This window comes from Neolamprologus multifasciatus, chromosome 4, assembly GCF_963576455.1.
Source record: "Neolamprologus multifasciatus chromosome 4, fNeoMul1.2, whole genome shotgun sequence".
NCBI lineage: Eukaryota > Metazoa > Chordata > Actinopteri > Cichliformes > Cichlidae > Neolamprologus > Neolamprologus multifasciatus.
The window spans coordinates 30,914,835-30,938,721 of NC_140442.1; the positions used below are offsets into that span (position 1 = coordinate 30,914,835).

The 23,887-nt window shown below is 43.7% G+C and overlaps 1 protein-coding gene, 1 long non-coding RNA gene and 1 pseudogene across 3 annotated transcripts in view; 2 read left to right on the forward strand and 1 right to left on the reverse strand.

Moving 5' to 3' along the window:
- LOC146520819 (uncharacterized) overlaps positions 1-23,887 on the forward strand; it is a 447,384-nt gene that overhangs the window by 269,932 nt on the left and 153,565 nt on the right. The window lies entirely within an intron of this gene.
- Positions 16-1,247, forward strand: LOC146520831 (uncharacterized; annotated as a pseudogene).
- On the reverse strand, positions 16,263-21,171 carry LOC146520832 (transmembrane protein 238). Of its 2 annotated transcripts, none has more exons than XM_085157086.1 (2): positions 18,084-21,171; positions 16,263-17,125 (listed from the first exon to the last, which is right to left on the reverse strand). In XM_085157086.1, the coding sequence occupies exon 1, from the start codon at positions 18,628-18,630 to the stop codon at positions 18,115-18,117; it is 516 nt and encodes a 171-aa protein (XP_085013212.1). In that variant the 5' UTR covers positions 18,631-21,171; the 3' UTR covers positions 16,263-17,125; positions 18,084-18,114. The 2 variants fall into 2 exon arrangements, with proteins under 2 accessions (XP_085013212.1, XP_085013211.1); XM_085157085.1 differs by having other exon boundaries at positions 18,101-21,168.

Here is a 23,887-nt window from a genome sequence, read left to right on the forward strand (position 1 = left end):
CGACGAACGAACAAACAAAGAATAAATGTAGCTTGTATAAACCAACAAAAAAGGATAGAAAAGCAGAGTAAACAGATTAAATCAAGGTTAGAACAAAGATAACACATTTTTAACTCACTATCACAGAGCATGCAGCCATTTACATACATTTCTATCAAGTCAGCCAAATTATTATCATTGGATAAAATTCATGTATCCAACAAATTATATGCACCACTGTCAAAGAAGCACATATCAGTATGAATATTAAAGACCTCATACTACTCTGCTTTCCTAAGGATATGGTCAACAACCTTCAAATTGCAGATGAATATCCAACTGTGACAAACATTGTTCTGCATACAGGGTCAAACGATGTGTCCAAACAACAGTCGGAGGTTCTGAAACGGGACTTTACTGGATTATTAAATACTGTAAACTCTCTGAATGCAGCCGTGTTCATCAGTGGACCTGTACCACCCGTCAGAGGAGGAGATGCAGGTTGTTTGCACTGAATAAATGGCTCATATCAGCATGTGCTGACCACTCAGTGCATTTTATCAACAACTTTAATATTTTTTGGGAATGCAGGCATCCGTTTAAAGTAAATGGATTTAATTTTAACAAGTCAGGGGTGAAACTGTTCACCTCCAACTTGTTTTATTCCATACGTCATCCATCTGTGCTTGGTGCCAAGGCTGAGATAAGCGAGGAGTTATCTCATAAAGAGGAACAAACAGTACTGCAAGAACAGACAAAGCCCAGCAGAAACCTTGAGGAGGAGCTCCATCTGCCCCCACCCGGGAAGAGCCTCAGAAAGGAGAGACATCAGAGGCAAGAAGAGGGGTCCCTATTTGCCTCCAACTCTCTCAACAACACCAACGACCAGGACCAGGGACCACGATCTTCCCCAGTCCCCCAAACCCCTGACAGGCCATCACCGTCCTCCCCCTCCCTTTCTCCCTCCTCCCCACACCTGAAATTCACTGAGGAGATGATGGAGCGGGTCAATGCTGGGCTCAGATCTACCCCCCGGCCTAATCCCTTTTTGTCCCCCATAAACCCCCCACCAGAGCAGCCAAAGGTTCGCCATCGAGCCCCACCCTCAACAGAGCAATCGAAGTCACATTGCCCAGCCTCGCCCCCCTTAGTTCCTCCTTACCACCTTCATGCCCTGTCTCCGCAGTCTGATGTGTGATGTGTGGAGGGTCCGGGCTGCGAGGATTATAGCAGTGGTGACTTTTCCCAGGAGAAGCTGGGACCCTGTTTACTAGAAGGTTTAAACATTTCTGTTATAGGTGACAGAAGGAGACATGTGGCCTGGTCAAAACACAGAGAGCTGCACTCTAAAAGATCTTTAAATATAGTAAACATACCTCGTGTGCCACAGACTGCTCCCAAACACGAGGGGACAAGTAATGCCTCTAAAACACTTAAGTTGGCTTTATTAAACGTTAGATCTTTAGCTGGGAAAACATTTTTAATTAATGATTTAATCACTGAGCACAGCCTTGATTTTATGTTTTTAACTGAAACTTGGTTGGACCAAAGTAACAGTGGAGCTGTTGTCATGGAGACGACCCCTCCTAACTACAGTTTTATCAGTGAGGCCAGCGTGAGCAGGAGAGGAGGGGGGGGGGGGGTTGCTGTCTTATTTAATGAATCATTTCAATGTAAGCAGCTGTCTCCTGGAAGTTTTCAGTCTTTTGAATATGTGGCTTTAGAGCTGAAGGCCCATCCAAAGTTGTGTTTCTTAATGTTTACAGGCCTCCCAAATACTGCACAGACTTTTTTAATGACCTCAGTGAACTGCTGTCTGTGATCTGTGTTGATTTCGACTGTGTAATTATTGTTGGGGATTTTAACATCCATGTGGACAACCCTCAGGACAAAGGGACTAAAGACCTGAGTAACACTCTGGGCAACTTTGGGCTGACTCAGCATGTAACAGAGGCCACACATAATAGAGGACACACTCTTGACCTACTGATCTCCAAGGGCCTGAGCATTTCAAAGGTTACTGTGTCTGATGTGGGCCTGTCTGATCATTACTGTGTTTTCTTTGAAAGTAAAATCTCAGCCCACACAAATATATCAACAGCAGTGATCACAAAACGGTGTCTAACTGAACACAGTAGTGAGATCTTTAACCAGGTCTTCCCATTAACACCTGACCTGTCCAGAGGTTCAGTCAACGAGCTCGTCAATAGCTTCAATGCTAACATGTTAAACGGACACTGTTGCTCCCATTAAGGTGAAGGTTATCTCTGGAAGGAAAAAGTCTCCATGGAGAAACTCCACACTAGTGAAAAATGAAAAAAGAGAGTGTAGGAAAGCTGAGTGCAGATGGAGAAAAACAAACCTCCAGGTTCATTATGACATCTATAAAGAGAAACTTCACAATTATAATTTACAACTGAGGAGTGCAAGGAGGTCCTACTTCTCTGACATCATCACCAAAAACAGTCATAACGCTCGGGTCTTATTTTCTACAGTTGACAGGCTAACAAACCCTCCTGTGTCAGTGGCAGCTGAACTTCGACCATGGCCTGCAATGACTTCGTCAAATTCTTCACAGACAAAATCCAAAAGATTAGACAAGCAATTGGTACATCAACAGCAGATCCAGAATATGTACTGTGTCCACTGAAAAACTGTTTAAACACCATGAAACAGTTTCACCCGATTAACAGCAAAGACCTGGAGGACATCTCAGGTCAACTGAACTCCTCCTCTTGCTGTTTAGATGTCCTGCCAACAAGTTTTTTCAAAAAGGTCTCAAAGACTTTAGAGTCAGACCTGTTACAGATCGTCAGCTTTTCTTTAATGTCAGGTGTGTTTCCAGAACCACTAAAAACTGCTGTAATTAAACCTATAGTGAAAAAGGATAATCTGGACAAGACACAAATGAACAACTACAGGCCGATCTCAAATGTCCCATTTTTAAGTAAGATCATTGAAAAAGCAGTTTCTCAACAGCTCAATTACTTCTTAAACAGAATAACTGCTATGATGCCTTCCAGTCAGGTTTTAGACAGAACCACAGCACTGAAACCGCTCTGACCAAAGTGTTTAATGACATATGTCTGAATACAGACAGTGGAAAAATGTCAGTCTTAGTTTTACTGGATCTCAGTGCAGCATTTGATACAGTTGACCACAACATATTACTCAAACGACTGGAGAACTGGGCAGGTCTTTCAGGAACTGTACTAAACTGGTTCAAAACATACTTAGAAAACAGGAAATACTTTGTATCAACAGGTAACTTCACATCTGAGCAGACAAGTATCACATGTGGAGTTCCCCAAGGTTCCATCCTGGGACCCCTTCTGTTTAACATTTACATGCTCCCACTGGCACAGATTATAAATAACAACAAAATAAACTACCATAGCTATGCAGATGACACACAAATATATATCACAATGTCACCAGGAGACCGAGGCCCTGTACAGGCTCTTGGTAAATGCATTGAGGAAATTAATGACTGGTTGTGCCACAATTTTCTCCAGCTAAACAAAAACAAAACTGAGGTAATAGTCTTTGGAGCCAAAGAAAAACGATTACAGGTCACCAGAGAACTTCAATCTATACACCTAAAAACCACAAACCAGGAGAGAAATGTGGGTGTAGTGATGGATGCAGACCTAAACTTAGAAAAACACATTAAGACAATAACAAAATCAGCTTACTATCACCTCAAGAATATTTCAAGGATAAAAGATCTGATGTCTCAACAGGACCTGGAAAAACTAGTCCATGCATTCATCTTTAGTAGGCTTGATTACTGTAACAGCATCTTTACAGGTCTACCTAAAAAATCAGTCAGACAACTACAGCTCATTCAGAGCTCTGCTGCTCGAGTCCTCACTAAGACCAAACAAGTGGACCACATTCAATTCAATTCAATTCAATTTTATTTATATAGCGCCAAATCACAACAAATGTCGCCTCAAGGCGCTTCATAGATACAGAGAAAAGCCCAACAATCATATGACCCCCTATGAGCAAGCACTTTGGCAACAGTGGGAAGGAAAAACTCCCTTTTAACAGGAAGAAACCTCCGGCAGAACCAGGCTCAGGGAGGGGCGGGGCCATCTGCTGTGATTGGTTGGGGTGAGAGAAGGAAGACAGGATAAAGACATGCTGTGGAAGAGAGACAGAGATTAATAACAGATACGATTCAATACAGAGAGGTCTGTTAATACATAGTGAGTGAGAAAGGTGACTGGAAAGGAAAAACTCAATGCATCATGGGAATCCCCCGGCAGCCTACATCTATTGCAGCATAACTAAGGGAGGATTCAGGGTCACCTGGTCCAGCCCTAACTATATGCTTTAGCAAAAAGGAAAGTTTTAAGCCTAATCTTAAAAGTAGAGATAGTGTCTGTCTCCTGAATCCAAACTGGAAGCTGGTTCCACAGAAGAGGGGCCTGAAAACTGAAGGCTCTCCCTCCCATTCTACTTTTAAATACTCTAGGAACAACAAGTAGGCCTGCAGAGCGAGAGCGAAGTGCTCTAATAGGGTGACCACATCAGTCCAGCTCTGAGGTCTTTACACTGGCTGCCTGTCCGTCAGAGGATAGACTTTAAAGTTCTGATGCTGGTCTATAAAGCTCTGAATGGTTTAGGACCAAAATACATCAGTGACCTCCTGACCCAGTATGAACCTTCCAGATCCCTCAGGTCATCTGGATCCGGTCTTTTATCAGTTCCCAGAGTCAGAACCAGACACGGAGAAGCTGCATTCAGCTTTTATGCTCCTTATATCTGGAACAAACTCCCAGAAAGCCTCAGATCAGCTGAAACACTCAGTTTATTTAAATCCAGGTTGAAGACTCACCTGTTCTCAGCTGCATTTGAATAAAACACCAAATCCACACTTTTAAGCTTAAATTTCAAAACGTACATTTTAACTACTGATTTTATCTACTGTTCTGATTTTATCTGTTTTGATTTTATATACTGTTTTGTTTGTTTGTTTGTTAATTAGTTAGTTAGTTTGTTTGCTTGTTTTAATCAATTTGAAATCATGCTTTTTATTTGTTTTTGTTTCTAATGTCTCTGTAAAGCACTTTGAATCACCTTGTTGTTGAATTGTGCTATACAAATAAACTTGCCTTGCCTTACTCTATATCACCCCAATAGAGCACTTGCTCTCACACTGCAGGCTTACTTGTGATTCCTGGGATATTTAAAAATATAATGGGAGGCAGAGCCTTCAGCTTCCAGGTCCTTCTTTTTAGAAACAGCTCCCAGTTTGGATTCGGGATACAACAGTATTTTTCTAACACTTTAAATAACATCTTACTGTTCAAATAAGAAAAAAATAGAACTAGAACAAAAAATAAAATCATTAAAAGCTGCCTAATGATTGCCTTGCCTCGCCACAAGAACACATTATTAACAACCTGAGAAAGCTAAAACTAGAATTACATAAAGTAATTAACAAGAAAACGCGATTTCTGATGCAAAGGCTGTGTTTGGAGTGCTTTAAACAAGGCAATAAATCTGGAAAATTCTTTGATAAGTTAAAACTAAATAAAGAGAAAAACAACTATTAATTATATAAAACATAAGTGTCAAACTCTGGCCCACGGCCAAATTTGGCCCGCAGCCTAATTACATTTGGCCCGCGAAGCCATACCAAATTGGTATTAGAGCTGGCCTACTGGTATTATACAGCTAATATATATATTGTTTAGTATTAAGCTTTGCTTGTTCCATATTCAGTTTTTCAGCAAAACTTGTTTGAGTCCATAAGAAGAGATTCCCCCCTGAGCCTGGTTCTGCTGGAGGTTTCTTCCTGTTAAAAGGGAGTTTTTCCTTCCCTCTGTCGCCAAAGTGCTGCTCATAGGGGGTCATATGATTGTTGGGCTTTTCTCTGTACCTATGAAGCGCCTTGAGGTGACTTTTGTTGTGATTTGGCGCTATATAAATAAAATTGAATTGAATTGAATTGACTTGTGTGATGGAGATAACAGATCACTTGGTTGGATTACTGGTTGTTAATCTTTGTGTCATAGTATCTGTGTTTGGGTAATCCTTTTGGTTTTTGGCTGTTGTGGTCAACTTATTGTTATTTACATGTTACATTTGTGTCTTTGGTGCAGGAGCTTGTGATTGTCATGTAGAATCATACATGTCATTACAGTTTTTTTTCAAGAATTTCCAAATTGAGAGTAGTTAGTTTTGCTGTGTGGTAAGATATCTGCTGAATAACTGCTCAAGTATGTCCTTGCTTGTTAATAATTGGGCACTGCAAAGATGAGAATTCTTAAAGCTTTAATGATTTTTTCTGTCCAGTCAGTCCACGTAATGGCTTGTGACCATAAATGCCTGCAGTTTGCTTCAAAAGGCATCACTGATGATAGTCTATAAAACTGAAAACTACTTCTTCCCATTTTTTTTATAAAACAGCCTGGCTGCAAAATAATACATTTCTTCATAAAAAAATTTTCCACGACCACTTTGTGCATGCATACAGTGATGTAACTGATGTCCATTCTAATAGGGTCTATAAAGTTGTAGCTGCACACCAGTACACTATCAACAGAGCATCTATAGAAGGCTAGGGTGTTGTTTTTCAGGACCTTCAGCAAGTGGAGCTGTTGCTATGCATTGCTATGGACTAGTGGTGTTGGTTTTCCAGGTTAGGTCATAATCCAGGTGCAAGTTCAGAAGAATGAATATTATATTGGACCGCATTCTAATATAATGGAAAAGAGTATTGGTCCCAGCATGAAAACCCTTAGGAACTAGATTAATCTTAGTGTGTGGAGAGGTGTGTCCATTTACATACACAAATTGGAATCTGTTAGATATGACATGACTTACAGGTACTGTGCTGTAGTGGTTTAATACCTACAGCATACTCTTATCTCTGTAATAAAACATTATGGTCAACAATATCAAATGCTCCGCCACTGGACTCTGTCATCCTACTGGAAGACGTCAATGCTGATGAGCAATGAAAGTGAGACCTGCACAGGTGTGATTGGTTGGAACAGCCTGCTGGATCGGAACCTGGGTGTGGTTTTTTTTGTTAAGAGACTTCACTGCAAACCACAGTTTGTCTATAACAAACACTGTGTTTGAACATAAGAGAGCCCATAAGTGCACGTGGCACTACATTGTAGGCTGCAGGTCAGTGATACATTTTGTAATCATATCATCGGATCTGCGGCAGTATGTTCTGGACATTCGGTCGAAGAGAGGTGCTGAGCTGTCAACTGACCTGGTGGTGAGTTGGATCAGGTGGATCAGGTATCATCTAGTGAGAGTGTGCTGGGAAGACCGGGCAGAGGTCCCGGTCTGAGAGATCTTCAACTCCCACCTCCAGCTGAGCTTTGACAGCATTCTGAGTCCAAACGGACCATGTTCAGAACCTCCATTCCTGAAGCTATGCCCACAAGGTTGTTGGTGCATGTTGTGGTGGTAACCCCCAAACAAGAGGTGAAGGGAAACGTCAGACTGAAGGATTCTTAACGGGCTTGGATAGCCTGTGGGACTTCTGAGGCAGCTGATAGGTACCGACAGGGCAAGTGGAAGGCGGCTCAGGCAGTGGCTGAAGCAAAAACCTGGGAGTGGGAGGAGTTTGGCGATGCCATGAAAAAAGACTTTCAGACTGCCTCAAAGAGATTCGTGTCAACCGTCAGTTGACTCAGGAGAGGAAAGCGGCCTTCCACCTGCACCGTGTGTAGTGCCAGCGGAGCACTGCTGACTAAGGGTATTGTTGGGCGGTGGAAGGGATACTTGATACACCTCCCTAATCTCACCGGCACATCTTCTGTAAAGAAAGCAAAGTCTGAGGATGACGGGGACGACTCATCTATCACCGGGGTGAGGTCACTGATGCAGTTAAACAGGGAGCTGCTCTCTCTTTTTGACTTACGTTTTACTTTATTGACCAATGCATGAGTTTTGTTTGTTTCCTTAAATGGTGATAGCGGCTTGTCCGTCTCTTTTAGTTGAATATTAATAGGAACTTTAATAAAACTCTTTCATTTAACCATTTTGCCTCTGTCTCCTGTTTCTGACCCGGACACATTTTGTTACTCTCCCCCCCCCCCCCCCCCCCTCATCACCTAGACCCCTTTTAGGGGAACGTAACATGTGGGGGCGGGGGGGGGGGGGGTGGCACCTCAGGCTGAAGAGATTGAAGGACACGCCCACACAGGCACCTTCAGAAGGAGGCTGTAACAGGTGGAAGAGTTTTGCCCTGCTGACATAATGTGGATCCGAAGATCCATAATTGGCCTCCCTGGGGTTGAAAGTCTCGATAAATGCACAGCGTTTAGGCTTCTGTGAGTGTGACACGTATTTTGAGCAATGAAAAAATAATAAAATATAATTTTATTTTTATATTTCAATATCACAATAATCTTCCAATTTAGAAGTACAAGTTAAAAAAGAACCAACATAAATAAAATACACTTCAGCTAATTACTTCTAATTTATTTTCCCAAACCACGCAGAGCCGCAGTACAAGGACTGAAGAGGTGTGGTGGCTGTAGCTCAGGAGGTAGAGCAGGTCACCTACTGATCGGAAGGTTGGAGGTTCGATCCCAGGCTCCTCCAGTCTGCATGCCAAGTATCCTTGGGCAAGATACTAACCCCAAGTTGCTCTCCGATGCATCCATTGGAGTATGAATGTGTGTGAGTGTAGTTAGAAAGCACTCAGTATAGAGATAGTGCTTGTGAGAATGGGTGTGACTGGGTGAATGTGGCATGTTGTATAGAGCGCTTTGAGTACTCCGGGAGAGTAGAAAAGCGCTATATAAGAATCAGTCCATTTACCATTTAAGAGCCTCAGGTTGCCGATCCCTGCTCTACACGTAGCGGCAACAGCATTTCCCAGTTGACTTACATCTGTCTGATCTTGCACTTCCTGTGGAACCTTCAACCCTGGAAGCAGGCCAGATGGACTCTGTAGATGCAGTTGCCATGACAATGCATCAGCGTTGCGATTGCTGGGACCTGGCCTATATTTAATCTCAAAGTTGAACACAGCTAGTTCTGAGGCCCATCGCTGCTCTACGGCTCCCAATTTAGAAGTCTGCGAATAGCTAAGGGGATTGTTATCCGTGAACACACTTATTAAACTTATTTCCCAACAAATATTCACGGAATTTTTGAGTGACAGCCCATTTTAGTGCCAAGAATTCCAACTTTCTAGAGCTATAATTGGACATATTCCTTTCACTAGGTCGCAGGCCCCGGCTAGCAAAAGCAACTGGCCGTCTCTTTCCTTCCTGCTCCTGAGATAAAACTGCCCCTAGATCTGCCTAGCTAGCATCTATCTCAAGGACAAAAGGTTTAGTAAAGTCTGCATATGCCAATACTGGGACACTTACCAGCAGCCTTTTTAGTGTGTGGAATGCATTCTCACATTCCTCACTCCAAAGGTCACACATTGCCCCACTGGCACCACTTCTACGTTTCTTCTTGGTACCTCCCAGCTCGCCCACCAGCTGGTGGAGCGGGGCAGCATACTTGGCAAAACCTTCAACGAAACGCCGATAGTATGAGGCAAATCCCAAAAATGACTGTAGCTCTGTACAAGTAGTCGGTCGTGCCCACTCAGCCACTGCACTAATCTTAGAAGGGTCAGTCACCACCCCAGAAGCAGATATCACATGCCCGAGGTATTGAACCTCCGGCTGGAAAAAGTGACACTTCTCCAGCTTCAACTTTAGATTGTGCTCTTTGAGCCGCGTTAAGACCAAGTCAAGACGCTCCAGATGCTGCTCAAAGGAGGATGAAAACACAACAATATCATCCAGGTACAATAAAGGGGGCTGGAAACTTTGATCCCCAAAAATCCGCTCCATTAGCCTCTGAAAGGTGCTAGGGGCATTACAGAGTCCAAATGGCATTCGATTGACTTCAAAAAGACCAAAAGGGGTACAGAAAGCAGTCTTTGCTTTGTCCTTCTCGGCCACTGGTACTTGATTATACCCACTTGCAAGGTCCAATGTAGAGAACCACTGTGCTCCCAACAGGGCATGTAATGACTCCTCAATACGGGGTAATGGATAAGCATCTTTCCATTAAGCAAACGGTAATCAACACACAGCCTAATCTCTCAATTTTTCTTGAAAACCACCACAATTGGAGAAGAATAAGGGCTACTGCTTGGACGCACTACCCCCCAATCCAACAAATCTTTAATATGGGCTTTTACTTGTTCATACTGAGAGGGTGGGAGTCGGCGATACTGCTGTGGCACTGGGGCATCATCCATTAAAGGGATCTCATGTTCCACCAATGTGGTACATCCTAAATCTCCCTCCCCATGGCTGAAAACTGAGCAATGCTTCCGCAAAAGTGGCACTCCCTGTTGTGACTGTTCATTGGACAAGTTAGGCCATGAGAGCTCGGAAAAATCAAGGGGCGGATGCGCCTGTACAGTCACTTCGTGCATCATTAACTGCATCGTGGGATCATCAGACTCTTCAGTAATAACAGAGTCCCCAAATGATGGAGGGTCAACCACATGCAATTCACCTAGTTGTGTACAGGGTGGTAACCAAACATCCTCAATTCCCACATTAACCACAGGAATGTCAACAACACCTTGTTCAACAGAAAGGAGGGCCGGGGAAACCAAGATGACCCCTGGAAGGGGATTACCTGTCGCTATGGGCTCCAGGAGCACTGATGGAAGGTTAATGTTAGCAGCAGAGGGGCTGCTAGTACGTATCCATTTCAGCTAACCAGCAGGGACACAAACAGCTCGACCGTGGACTTTTGCTTTACCTAAATACCCGGATGTATTCAAAGCCTCAATGCGCTGACACTTGTGAAGTGTCTCTTTCTACGTCTTACTGGCATTTTCAAGGGCAGGAGATTCAAACAGACGAGGGCCAAACTGCTCACAGAGTAGGTGGTAACAACGGCTAATGAGATTCATCCCCAAGAGGCCAGGCACACTCTGTGGCTGCTGAACGCTCCCATCTGGAGGGTCCTCCACCACTAACACGCCCATTTTTGTCAGAGTGCCACCAAAAACAGTCACATCAAGCTCCATGTAGCCTATATAGGGGATTTTCAAGCCATTAGCTGCCCTGAGGCGTAACCATTGGCATTTCTTTAAATGCCCCACCCCCTGCAACCTGAAGTGCTTCTCAAAGAAACTCTCTCGAATAGTGGTGACCATGGACCCAGTATCCAAAAGACAGGGAACTATAACACCCCCCATTTCTATTTCCACCACTGGACAATTCCCAATTAATCGAGAGGGATCTTCCATAACAACTTCAGCTGAGCCTGTAAACCCTGTTCCTGATGCCTGGCTCTCTGCACCAGAGGGACCTAGTTTCCCGATGGCTGAGACACAGGGCCTTGTTCCACAACCTGACTTTGTACATGTGCATCAGCATGAGACCCACCACTATTCTTTATAGCTGGATGTTTTACCCTACAGAAGCTGGCAATATGACCAGCCCTACCACACCGATGGCAAATTGGCTTTCCGTCTGCCTGGAAATGAAAAGGCTTAGTTGTCGGGAGGGGTCGGGGTTAGTCCAGTCTGAGAGGGCTGTGAAAAATGGACAGACACTTGCTTCATGAGCGTATCCAACTGAACCTGTTGTTTACGAAGGCACTCTTATCTGTAGAGTGTCATCATTAGGCCTAGCGGTGACTGCATGCATCTCTGCATTAACTCCCTCTACTACCTGACAGCTCGTATCACAAGAATAGGCTCGGGACCTAGTTTTCCCTCCCTGCCTACCTACATCAGCCCACTTAAGGGCAATACTGCATAGGGCAAGAAAGGACATGTCTGGTGTTTGAAGGACCCGCTGTTTCAACTCTCTGCGCAGCATATCATCATGGACATGTTCAGTAAACTGGTCCCTTAGCAATATATCAGAATTTGGAACACCACCCGGTGTCTTACAGATTACAGTGTCCATTAAAGATTTAAGGGCATGAGAGTAATCTCGCAGAGATTCCCCTTCTCGCTGGGTGCGCTGGAAGAACTGTAGCTGGGCAGCTACATGCGACCGAGTACAGCTATAGTTCTCAACTAAAATATCAAAAATCTTGTCAGGAGTGTCTCTACTGGTACTCGAATGAAAGCAGACCTCAGATTTAGCACTGCCATCAAGCTGGTCCATGACAAACATCACTTGTGCTGCTCCTGACATAGGATGAATCTCCAGGCATCTACGTACTTCTTCGACCCACTGGTCAACAGTTAACAAGTCCACTGACAATTTACCAGAAAACCTTGGGCATTTACGCTCCCAAGGTGCATAAACGTAACAGACATTTGTAGCATCATTTATTGGGTTCATATTTGATGGCACAGTAGATGGACCCGGCACTGGACCAGTCACAGGAGAACATTCCTGTAATTGGTCTCTCAACTGTTCATTTGCTGCTTTTAGCTGCTGCAGCTGCTCCAAGAGGGCCTGTACATCGTCCATAGGGTCAACGAAGGAGGTTTATTATCCCCGCGGGCAGTCCAACCATTGGCTTCCCCTCTGTAGAAGATGTCACTGTTTTTCCTCCTCTCCTCTAACACTCTTACTAAAATAAACAGGGCCACATTAAAATAAAAACAAAACACCGTAACTGATATGACCTGGATCCTGTCGGCAACGCCAAATAATGTAGCGAGTAAAAGCCACTGAGTAACCGCTAAGGGCCTCTATACTACTCGTGCAAACTTTCAGGCCCAAAGCTCTCACAGGAACGAGCCCAGAACAAACGGGACAAGAGGGTCAAATATCAGTCAGATACGTTAAAATGTATTATTTTAAAAGAACACAAAGGGTTTGCAAAAGGCCTAAAACATCAAAATGTTAAAGGTCACTAACGACCACAATATAGTCTTATTGGTGCAACCTGCCAGCAATGCAACTATCACCTGAAGGCTTGCTCTCCCTCGGCGGTCCCAGATGCTCGTTGCTTTAAAAGAAACAAATCCACCCCAAATAAATACGAGCCCAACAGAACACTTATCGCACAAGTGTTTTAGTTCAGGCAATAATTGGTGGCACTAAAATCACTCTTCATAAAACTTATTCACCGCAAATCCACACGGAGCACACAGACAGCTCACCCAAGCAGAGAAAAACATCCTTGCAAAAGGGTTGAACTTTGTTGTGACGCAGAGAAAAATCCCACTAGTGGAACTGATCACAGCAACTGAAACAACAGCAGACATGAAGCGGAGTAACTGCAAATGAAAGTTTCGGCTTGTCTCAGCAGTGCATCCAAAATAAGCATGGAGGAGAGGAAGGCATTCGCATCGCTTAGTAACGACAACAACACTATCATCCTTCTGCCAAACAAGGGTAGGTGCACAGCTTTGCTAAACAAGAAAGACTATGGGACAGTGCCAGGGAAACTGGTGGGGCAGCTGAAAGCCATTCAGCACATATGCTTTCACTATATCAGTGATGCTGGGACCTGGAGATGGAGCCAGCTGGAAAGCTGAGAAGTGGTGAACCTGTAAGCAGGGGAAACCAATAAAGAAACCACACAAACACACCAAATGTCTCAGGTTTTTACCAGGCTTCACAAATATCATGAGAAAATTTTGTTACTGCTTAGTGATAAAAATACTTATGAGCCCCTGAAACGAGACCCAGGAAGTGGTTACAGGAAGAGGATGTTAGGTTGTGTGAAGCAGTTAGAGCAACACATTGCTACTGACCGGACCTCATAGCACAGGGGAATCTACATCAAGTCTGTGTGGTTTACCAAAGATACATAAACAGCGTATACCAATTGTCTATATGAACAACTTGGTAAATGGTAAATGGACTGGTTCTTATATAACGCTTTTCTACTCTCTCAAAGCACTATCACCAAGTTTCTGGCTTCGATCCTCAAACCGATGATAGTCAGCTCTAAACACCACATCCAGAGCACTTTTGTTCTGTACTTCATTCCACCTATTTCACATACAAGGGAGTGCTACAGGCAGAAACATGGGTGTGCCATGGGCTGCCTAGTCTCACCCACTGTGGCCAATTTGTACATGGAAGAAGTGGAAAAAGAGGGCTTTGCTATCCTACCCTGGAACACCACCAAGTCATTGGTTCAGGTATGTGGATGACACCTGGGTGAAAACTTAATCTCAGGACGTACCACAGTTCACGGGTCACATTAACTCGGTGGACCGACACATCAAATTCACCAGGGAGGATATGAAAAGTGGCAGGTTAGCCTTCTTAGACTGTGAGATTTCCATCAGTAATGGGGGACATCTAAAAGCTGACGTGTGCCGTAAACCTACACATACGGATCAGTATTTAAGGTTTGACTCTCATCATCCACTGGAGCACAAACTGGGCGTCATCAGGACGCTACAACACAGAGCGAACACCATCCCCACTGACACAGCAGCCAGGGAGGCAGAAGATCATCAAGAAGGCCCTGAGTCAATGTGGTTATCCCAGCTGGACTTCTGTCAAAGCTGGAAAGGCTCCTAAAGAAAGCTCCAGATGATCCAGGAGAGAAGAACAACCGCTGCCCAAGAGAAAACCTGTAGTGATCCCGTACGTGTCAGGAGTATCAGAGCAGTTGAGACGCATTTTTTCTAAACGCCGCGTTTCTGTGGCTTTTAAACCCCAAAAAGCCAAAAACTGGTCCACCCCAAGGATCGGGTCCCCCGACACAAACAGAGTAACATAGTGTAGCTGTTAAGTGCAGGAGGATTGCCAGGATTTATACATCGGGGAAACCAAACAACCTCTGGGGAAGCTATGTATTAATACTGTGTATTAACAGACCTCTCTGCATTGAATCATATCTGTTATTAATCTCTGTCTCTCTTCCACAGCATGTCTTTATCCTGTCTTCCTTCTCTCACCCCAACCAATCACAGCAGATGGCCCCGCCCCTCCCTGAGCCTGGTTCTGCTGGAGGTTTCTTCCTGTTAAAAGGGAGTTTTTCCTTCCCACTGTTGCCAAAGTGCTGCTCATAGGGGGTCATATGATTGTTGTGTTTTTCTCTGTATCTATGAAGCGCCTTGAGGCGACTTTTGTTGTGATTTGGCGCTTTATAAATAAAACTGAATTGAATTGAATTGAAGTGGATGGTACAACACACAAGAGCCACCTCATCAGGCCAGGACTCTGCAGTCTATTCACACCTACAGGCCAGTGGACACTCTTTCAATGATGAGGATGTAACATCCTGGACAGGGAGGAACGCTGGTTTGAGGGCGGAGTCAAGGAGGCCATTTACGTGAAAAGGGAAAGACTGAATCGAGGAGGGGCCTAAGGGTACATCTTTCCCATCTTACATGCTGTGATTGCAGCCATTCCCCAACTCTCTGTGAATGGTACTCATGACCATTGATCAGTGGTCTTTGATCAGTGGTTGTGACAATTTGCTTATTAATTGTCAAGAACCTGACTGATTTGTGACTGGACTATCTGGTTGGTTGTACAACCTCACTGCTAGGTGCCACCAAATCCCACAGTAGTCTTTAATTCTACTTAATCCTGATTTGAATGCCACAACCTGAGAACTGTTGCTGATCACGTGGATGCTTTCATGGTCACAGTTTACCTTATTGTATGCCTATAATTACCTGTGGTACTTGGAAATATGAAGAATGTTGACAGTTGTGGAAACGTAATGTTTCCATGATGTGTCACATTAAATACTCACAATACACGAAAAAGTTAAATAAACCTAATAAAGTGAAAGATCAAATATGTAGAAACTGAGCTTTTCACATTTTCAGAGAACAAAGAAAAGTACACTGAAAGTAAAGGTAATTTAAAAAGAAAAATAATCTTTTATTTGATTAAATCCACAATCTTCTATCTAATTTGAGTGTGTCAGCCATTGTACAGCAATGAGAGAGAAAAAATATATCAGTTAAATAGAAATGCACAACATTTGTACAAAACGGGAATGGAAACAACTTTGTGAAAACAGACATTATTGTCAATGTTCAAAATGTTAGACAACATTAACGAATGAGTCAGAGAAACATGACATACTGTTTGAAATTTAGTTATAAAAAAATAATAGCACATACTAGTTTAACACAATATTTGGAGCAACTTTTCTTCATTCACGCTGTAACCAGTTAATTTAATTTATTTTATTGTACTGGTTAGAGAACCTCTAATGTACGGGGGAACAGTGGAGCTAATGTTAGATGAAGCAGCAGTGTCATAAACACAGCTAGGCTGGTTCCAAAGGTTAGTCACTGAGGCTTGCTATCAGCGTGGAAACAAGAACACCAGCTGCCAGTTACACCTTTTTTTCCACAGTCCTGTTTTGTTCAGGAAAAACACAACACTCCACTAGTGTAACATTCTGGCTACTGCTAAATCCCAGCTCATAATATGTACAGTAATCACGTTCACTGTCTGTATTAAGGTAAGAGTCACCGTATAAGTGGCCTTACAGCAGAAGCTGCTTCTGCTTGATATTGATTGGCTCGTCTATCCATAGTCTTTATTTTCTACTCAGATGTTCAGGAGTGAGAGCCTCCAGATCATCAGTGATTCATTCTGCATATTAATATCTATATTATCCCAATTTATGATCTTTCTGTAAGCCCAACCATGTGGGTTTTTTTTGTTGCTGCAATTAAACCTGACCACTTTTTTCAAATATATCTATATTTAATATGTCACATTAGAGGGCATAGCACTAGTTAAAATCCTGCCTCACAACAACAAAGTGCTGGGTTCAAATGCAGTCTGGGGCCTTTCTCTCCTGCTTGTACGGCTTCCTCCCACAGTCCAAACACATGCATGGCTTAGGTTAACTGTGACTCTAGTTGTCTGTCTCTTTGTGTTAGCCCTGTGACGCAATGACAACCTCTCCACGGTGTACACTGCCTCTGAGAGCTCCTGTTATATTAATAAATGGAAAGTCTGCAGGGCCATCCAGTGGGTTGGATTGGACCCTTTGACTGGTTGGACCCCTGAACTACAATATCTGTATCAACTACCTGGATTCAGGCTGCCACAATTTGAACATACTGATTAAAAAGACAAATCTATTTAGACACGTTAGACTCAACAACCCAAAACAAAACTATGCAGACGTCACATTTTTATGAATACTTTCTCATCAACACACAAAGAATAAAGAGGCTTTGCAGTAGCTGGAGTCACTGCAGATGGCTTAGGGCTCTGCATGTCTGTCGTCTCTATTGGGAAGAAAATGAATAAAGTATTAGTTTGAGTTGACAAGTAGCACACAAAGAGTGTGTTTTATTACGCTGCAGCAGTTATTATGTGGAGGGCGAGGTTACAGGGAAGTTTCAGGTGAGCCTGCTATTGTTTAAACTAAGGGCTTGTCTTTCAGTGACCAGTCAACTGTAGTTAATGATTATGCAGTGATAAGAGTTTTCCTGCCACAGTTACAGCCATTTTTTTACTTCTGCTTTTAAAGGCCATCAAAAACAAAGCTATACCCGGATAGACAGAAACCTGTCTGTTGTACCATTACCTTACACAAAGCATCTGTGAGGTCATTTATGCGACTGTAATCCAGGGATCATTGCACAGATTTGAAAAAAGGACTTCTAGTCCAAAATGTAATATGTTTTATAATGTTTTGTATTTATCAAATAGCACTAACTGGGTTGTTTGTTTTTTTAAATTGGGATAAAGATGTAAATTGAATGCTATGACGTCAGCTGAACACCTCCAGAAGATTTGGGACGAGCTTAGTGCTTTAAAAAAGCTGATTTCTCACATTTCTTGATAAAATACATTTGTAGAACCTTTATCAAGTGTGAATTTGCACTCTATATATTCTATTGCTATGACATTAAACGCAAATATGCAACTGTCATGGAAATGTAAATGAGAAACTAAGAAGAAATGTATCCCTGCCTGACCCCAACACACCCACGCACTGTGAGGAGTAGCCCAGTGTTGCTAATCTGTTGGAAAAACGTGATCAAAGGGCTAAAGGTATTAAACCCGTTTTCTGTGTGTTGTTTCTTATACATTTGAATTTTTGTCATCTTTGTCGTTGCTCAATATCATTTTAGTTAGTTTCCGCTATTCAAAGTCTCGGTTTTACGCTTATTTCCTTTGACTAATTTACTGACTACAATAACTGGGCCTGTGTGCGCTGCGCTGTGAGCCAGGCCTCACCTGTACGCAGGCCTCACCTGTACGCCTGTCATTATGCAGGTGATGTCTCTGTAGCGGTGTGGGGCATCTCTACGCCACAGTCTGCTGTTGAGGAGGTCTGTGTGGTATTGCCCATCGTTGCCATGGCTACGGTCACCCGCTCCGGCGGTGACACAGGTGGCCCCGAGGCTGACCTGGGCGTGCGGGCCGTACGGGCTGCGGACGGTTCTCCGTTCCTGCGGAACGAGTTTCGGATGCCGGTGGACACGCGGCTGGAGAGGCGTCTCACGGCGCCGCTGATGCCCCCAAGCCCGCCCTTGTTCTTCTTCAGTAACCCCACATCATCCTCCAGCTCTGACGGGGGCACTTCGATGTTCCCAGAATACCAGAACACCCACCAGATGAGGCTGAGGAAGATGACGATGGCGCCCGCGTAGATGAGCAGGTCGTAGAAAAACACGTTGGCGAACACGCCGAGGAGGAGCACGGCCAGTCCCACGATGTCAAACACCACCGCGAGCCAGAAGCAGCACACGCAGCGACCCAGACCCCGATAGGCCGGCTCCATGTCCCATAAGAGAAGTCGGACCCAACGACGCCGGTTTATTTCCCGTTGTCTCTGCGCCGCGGCACTGAGCGCGGCTCCGGTGTGAGCCAGGTGTGGCGTCCTGTCCGCTCAGGTGCGCTGCCCCCGAGAGGAGGGGCTGCAGACGCTACCTGACGGCTGCGTTCATGCTGAGCGTTTTTAAGGGTGTAGCTCACTGGACCCAGACTTCGGACGTTACAGTGCAGGTATGACTCATTAAACGTGAATATGAGAGCGGCTTCGCTTTACAAACTGAGAGGCCAGCATTAATAAACTACAAAAAAAAACTACAGATGATCTGACCAATGCCGCCTTCGCCATCTTGTTTTTACAAAAAAGAAAAGAAAAAAAGCACAATTGCAATATTTGAAAATCGATTAAGAAGATAATTTATATTTGTGTGTGAATCATCCGTGTCTACACAGGAACACTCCCCTGCTGCTTTCAGCTGCTCTCTTGGACCAAAGGGGTCGCCACAGCAATTAGCTCCATATGTTTGAGTTTTATGCAGATACGCTTCCTGACACAACCCCAAAGGGAACTTGTGTCTCTGTCTAGAACTAAACCAACAACCTTTTGCTTGACGAGTAGATGTACTAACCACACCACTTGAGATTGCAGTGCAATGGATAAAAGCTTTCTCCCACCTAGTCTTTGCACTTGTTCGCACATGTTAAACATGTCACCAAAAAGGTGCCAACATGAAACCAGGTGTCAGTAATATCCCATCCAATCCACATTTGCAAAGAAATTAAATAAATATAATACTGAGAAACGACAGGGAAAATAAGAACCTACAGTAAGTTCTGTGGTTCATAACAACAGAGGACCACAGTAAAAATAAATGCATGAGCAGACTGTCAGTACAAATTTTGATATGATTACCTAATAAAAACTGAGAAGACACGAGCCTGTATCCCCTTTTTGCTTGCAAATACAGTCAGAAGTCTCACACTGTTACATGTTGCCAATCAGTGCTGTTGTGTCTCCAGCATCAGGAAGATGAGCCTAAATTCAGCTTCTCCCCATCTGTCCATCAAAAACAGGAAACAACTCAGGTGATATAATGAGGTATGAAGAGATGAACCCTGTGCCACCAGAAATAATATTGTTAAAAAGTGTTGAGTCACCACACGCCTTCTAAAAACTTCACCTCTTGGTATTAATTGTTGTGCTGAAAGGTTAGATGTGTAGATTTGATCTCCTACTGACAAACAGGAAAATAAGATGCTTTGTGAACTGGAGCGACTCTCTGTTAAAAACACTTTAGGCAACTTAACCAACTTTAGATATTTAGTCAAATGAAACTAAACTAAAAGAACTAAGATGGCCCCAAATGACCAAAACTTCCTCAACATTAATATTCATGCTGAGCTCAGGGTGATCTGCTGAACACTTGATGCTTAAAGACTGAAGTCACTGAGCGCTGTCAGGGTTTCTCAGCTGTTCTCAGGATCATTTTAAATCACTTTTATTTTTCACTGAAGCTGCATTTAGCTGGTTTTAGGATGCTGGTACTGTTAATGCTGCCTCTTCATTTTCTTTCATCTGCCAGTCGCAAAATTAGCTGTGGGGAAAAAAACAGATAGTTCCCATCTTACCTTTGTCACACACTGCTCCCATCTAAGCCACATCCACTCCACAGCCTGTACCCATTATTCCACACCTCCCATCATGTTTGCTGTGCATCCTGAGGTTGTCCCTTCACAGCTTTTCACCTCAAAGCTAATGCACAGTGCTGCTGAGTGCTGGGTAGGTGCCCGTCTCGCTTATTCTTTGAGTTTTGAAAAATAAACCACAATTGACAAAATGACCTTCATATTATTTAAATGTAACATAAAATGTCTCCACTTAAGCTCAAGTCCATAAAATTAAATTACTGGTAAATTACTGGAGTCACAGAGGAAGCGATCTATCCAATCAGACATCTTTGTAGGGCGATCGTGGCTCAAGAGTTGGGAGTTCGTCTTGTAATCGGAAGGTTGCCGGTTCGAGCCCCGGCCCGGACAGTCTCGGTCGTTGTGTCTTTGGGCAAGACACTTCACCTACCACCTACTGGTGTTGGCCAGAGGGGCCAATGGCGCGATACGGCAGCCTTGCTGTCAGTCTGTCCCAGAGCAGCTGTGGCTACAACTGTAGCTGCTTCCACCAGTGTGTGAATGTGAGAGTGAATGAATAGTGGAATTGTAAAGCGCTTTGATGCAATCCATTATTATTGTTATTATCTTTTTTGATAGACGAGTCGGCCCTTGATGACCATCGCAGAAAATGCAAGTTTAAGGTTCTCGTGCTTTACTTTTCAGACACTTTTATCTACAGTATAAACACGTTACAGCTAAAAAGGGCAAGAAGAAAACAAAGAACCCTGACGTGACTGATATGAGTGGATTTGTTTGGAAAGAGCTCAGACTGGCAGCGACTTTGACAGGAGCTGGAAAGAGTACAGATCTCATGAAACAAGAGTCGGTGCAGTTTTCTCTTGTTCTGTCATTCAAAGGAAGAAAATTTAATCAATTAAATAATAATAAAAAAAAATAATGATACAACTCAGTTCAAAATTGTTTCAAACAGGGGGATTCAGCGTAAAGACTGCTTTCCTGCCATCTGCCAACAAATAAGTGGTGCTGATAGGATGACGCTCATCCATCCGCCTGAACTTTGACAAAAACGTATCGTACGTACGTGTAAGCACATGGAGGCTGGTGGTCAAGGTGAACCCTCCATCAAAGTCACATCACACCATGTTTTATCGTCTTGGTTCTTACAGGATCATCATTCACAGAATAAAAACTCTACAAAGTAGCATAAAAATATTAATCACAGAAATATGGTTAAACATTGTGAGACAGGGCAGAGGTTTGTCCTGCTGGTGCTCAGAAAACCACCTGAAACTGAATGTAACTCGTAATGGGCTTCAGGACACAGACAGGTCATTCCCCTGACATCGTCAATAGAAAATGAGTAGAATCTGTCTCCATCTTCAGGTTGCTGGGCACCCACATCTCTGCCAGTCTCACCCCAGTAAAGGCGGCCTGGCAGCAGCTGCACTTCCTCCGTGTGAGGACCAGAAGCTGCTGCTGACCTTCTCCTCGCCTGGTGCTGGGACGCAGGGGCCACAACTGAGAACAAGAAGGCTGCCTAAAAGATCCTTGGCTGCCTTCTGCCAGCCTTGGAGGCCATTGGCAGCTCCTCCTGCCTCAGGAAAACCAGGGCGTCACAGGTGACCCCGCTCACCACCTGTTTGACCCATGCCCTTCAGATGGTGCCTCAGGTTAGCGTCACTGGCAGCTGAGATATTATAGGTGGCAGCTCTACAGAGCCAGGAGTGTAACATCCAGCATTTAAAAATGTATTTAAGAAGTGAAGAGTCCAATCGGATGCTTCAAAACATGCAATGTTTATGTTGCAATACACATGCTCTGACCGACTGCACTTTGTTAGTCACACCTAACAAATCCCTAAATAATAATATGGCAGAAGTCTAAAGCATTTAGACACGGCTCAGCTGACAGGGTCACTCGTTACCGTGATGCAGCAGGAGACACACTGGGGGGCACTCCTGTCAGATCCAGTCTCACCAAGACTGGACGATAGAAGCAAACTGTAGTCTGGTCTGATGGATCCATCCTGCCTTATATCAGTCGGGCTAATGGTGGCGTCATGTTGTGGGCGTTTTCCTGACTATAGTCAGGGCTGGATCAGGTGACCATCCCTGCTGCGATAGGCTTAGGCTGCCTGGGCCTTCCTATGATGTACTGAGTGTTTCTTCTTCACTCTCTGTAAACACAGTCGCTGCATTGAATCTTAATCTTTAAAGTCTCCTGTGACCTACTGTCATCATCACTGTGCTGCACCAACATTCATGTTGCTGGATTAAAACCTCGTGATTATAAATAAGACTGAACTATGAAGCTGATCTCCAACGATGAATCATTTCTTGGGAATTCTGATTTTAAGAAAATCATCAAAATCAAAGACACTGATTTGAGACTGGTTAAAAATGATAAATGTACTCACCCACCACAGCTCACTGAGGTCCCACACCTCAGACCCCGCCCCCCCAGCACAGATCCACCACTTTCCAACCTGTTCTTGTGTCTCTTGCTCCTTCGTCTTACTTTTTATATTTCATACCTGCACAGTTGGAGCACAGACTCTCTGGCTGTACACAAACAATGACAGTAAAGGCATATTCTACTCAGTTCCATCACAAGCTTCTATATTAACCCAGCACTCACAAAAGGAGGTTATTTCACTCTTCTACACAAACTTCATGACAGGCAAAACAGCAGAGTTCAGCTTTTAAATCTGTCCGTTACCCATGATACCAACTCAGATTTAACAGACAAGCCTTCACATCGACATTCCCAAAGCTTTGTGTTCACATTGTGACCATACTGGAAGCACCGACTATGGCTACGTTCACACTGCAGGCGAAAGCGCATCAAATCCGACTTTTCTGACCCTCTGCGACCATCTATCCGATCATGATGTGACAGTGTGAACGGCACAAATCTGATATTTTCAAATCCGATCTGGGTCACTTTCGTATGTGGTGCTGAATCTGATACATATCTGATGTTTCAGAAAGCTGCTGTTTGATGGTCAAGTCGCATTAAATCCGTCTTTTACGTCACCGACACAAGACAGACGCCGATTATCAGCGCCGGAGAAGACATCGCGAACGCTTCCTGTCCATCCAGTGAAACTGTTGGGAAGACAACGTTGGAGAAACGTGAACATTTTATTTGTACTGTATAATCTGCAGATTCTGACAGAAATCTGCAACTATCCTTTGAAGCAGCGCTCCTCTAAAACAGCAATAAGGATCATTATTAGGTTATTTACATTATTATGTAAATAACAAAATAACTTAAAGCAAAAATTGGGAAACGTGAAGTCCGAAGTCTTTATATTAAGACCATCAGTCAAACATACTGTTGCTCTGGGTCTAAACAGAGCGCGTTGTGTGTGACGTCTTCTTTTGCGCATGCGGGCGCTTTGAGCGTTCACACTAGAGCGCGTTTGCTGTCGCATTTTATTTGTAGCGTGAACGAGCAGACAAGAAAATCAGATTTGAGCATTAAGACCTGCAGTGTGAACGTAGCCTTAGTTTGGTCCACAGGAGTCGATGTGTTGCACGCTGCAGTAATTAAAAAAATAAAATAAAATCTTTCTATCTACAGTTTCAAAGCAGTTTCAGTCAAGCAATAGCAAAGATGCTGAACACAATCCACTG

What these genes read in the sequence shown, in the direction of transcription:
- LOC146520832 (XM_085157086.1), bottom strand. Translation starts at nt 18,630, where the DNA reads ATGGAGCCGGCCTATCGGGGTCTGGGTCGCTGCGTGTGCTGCTTCTGG.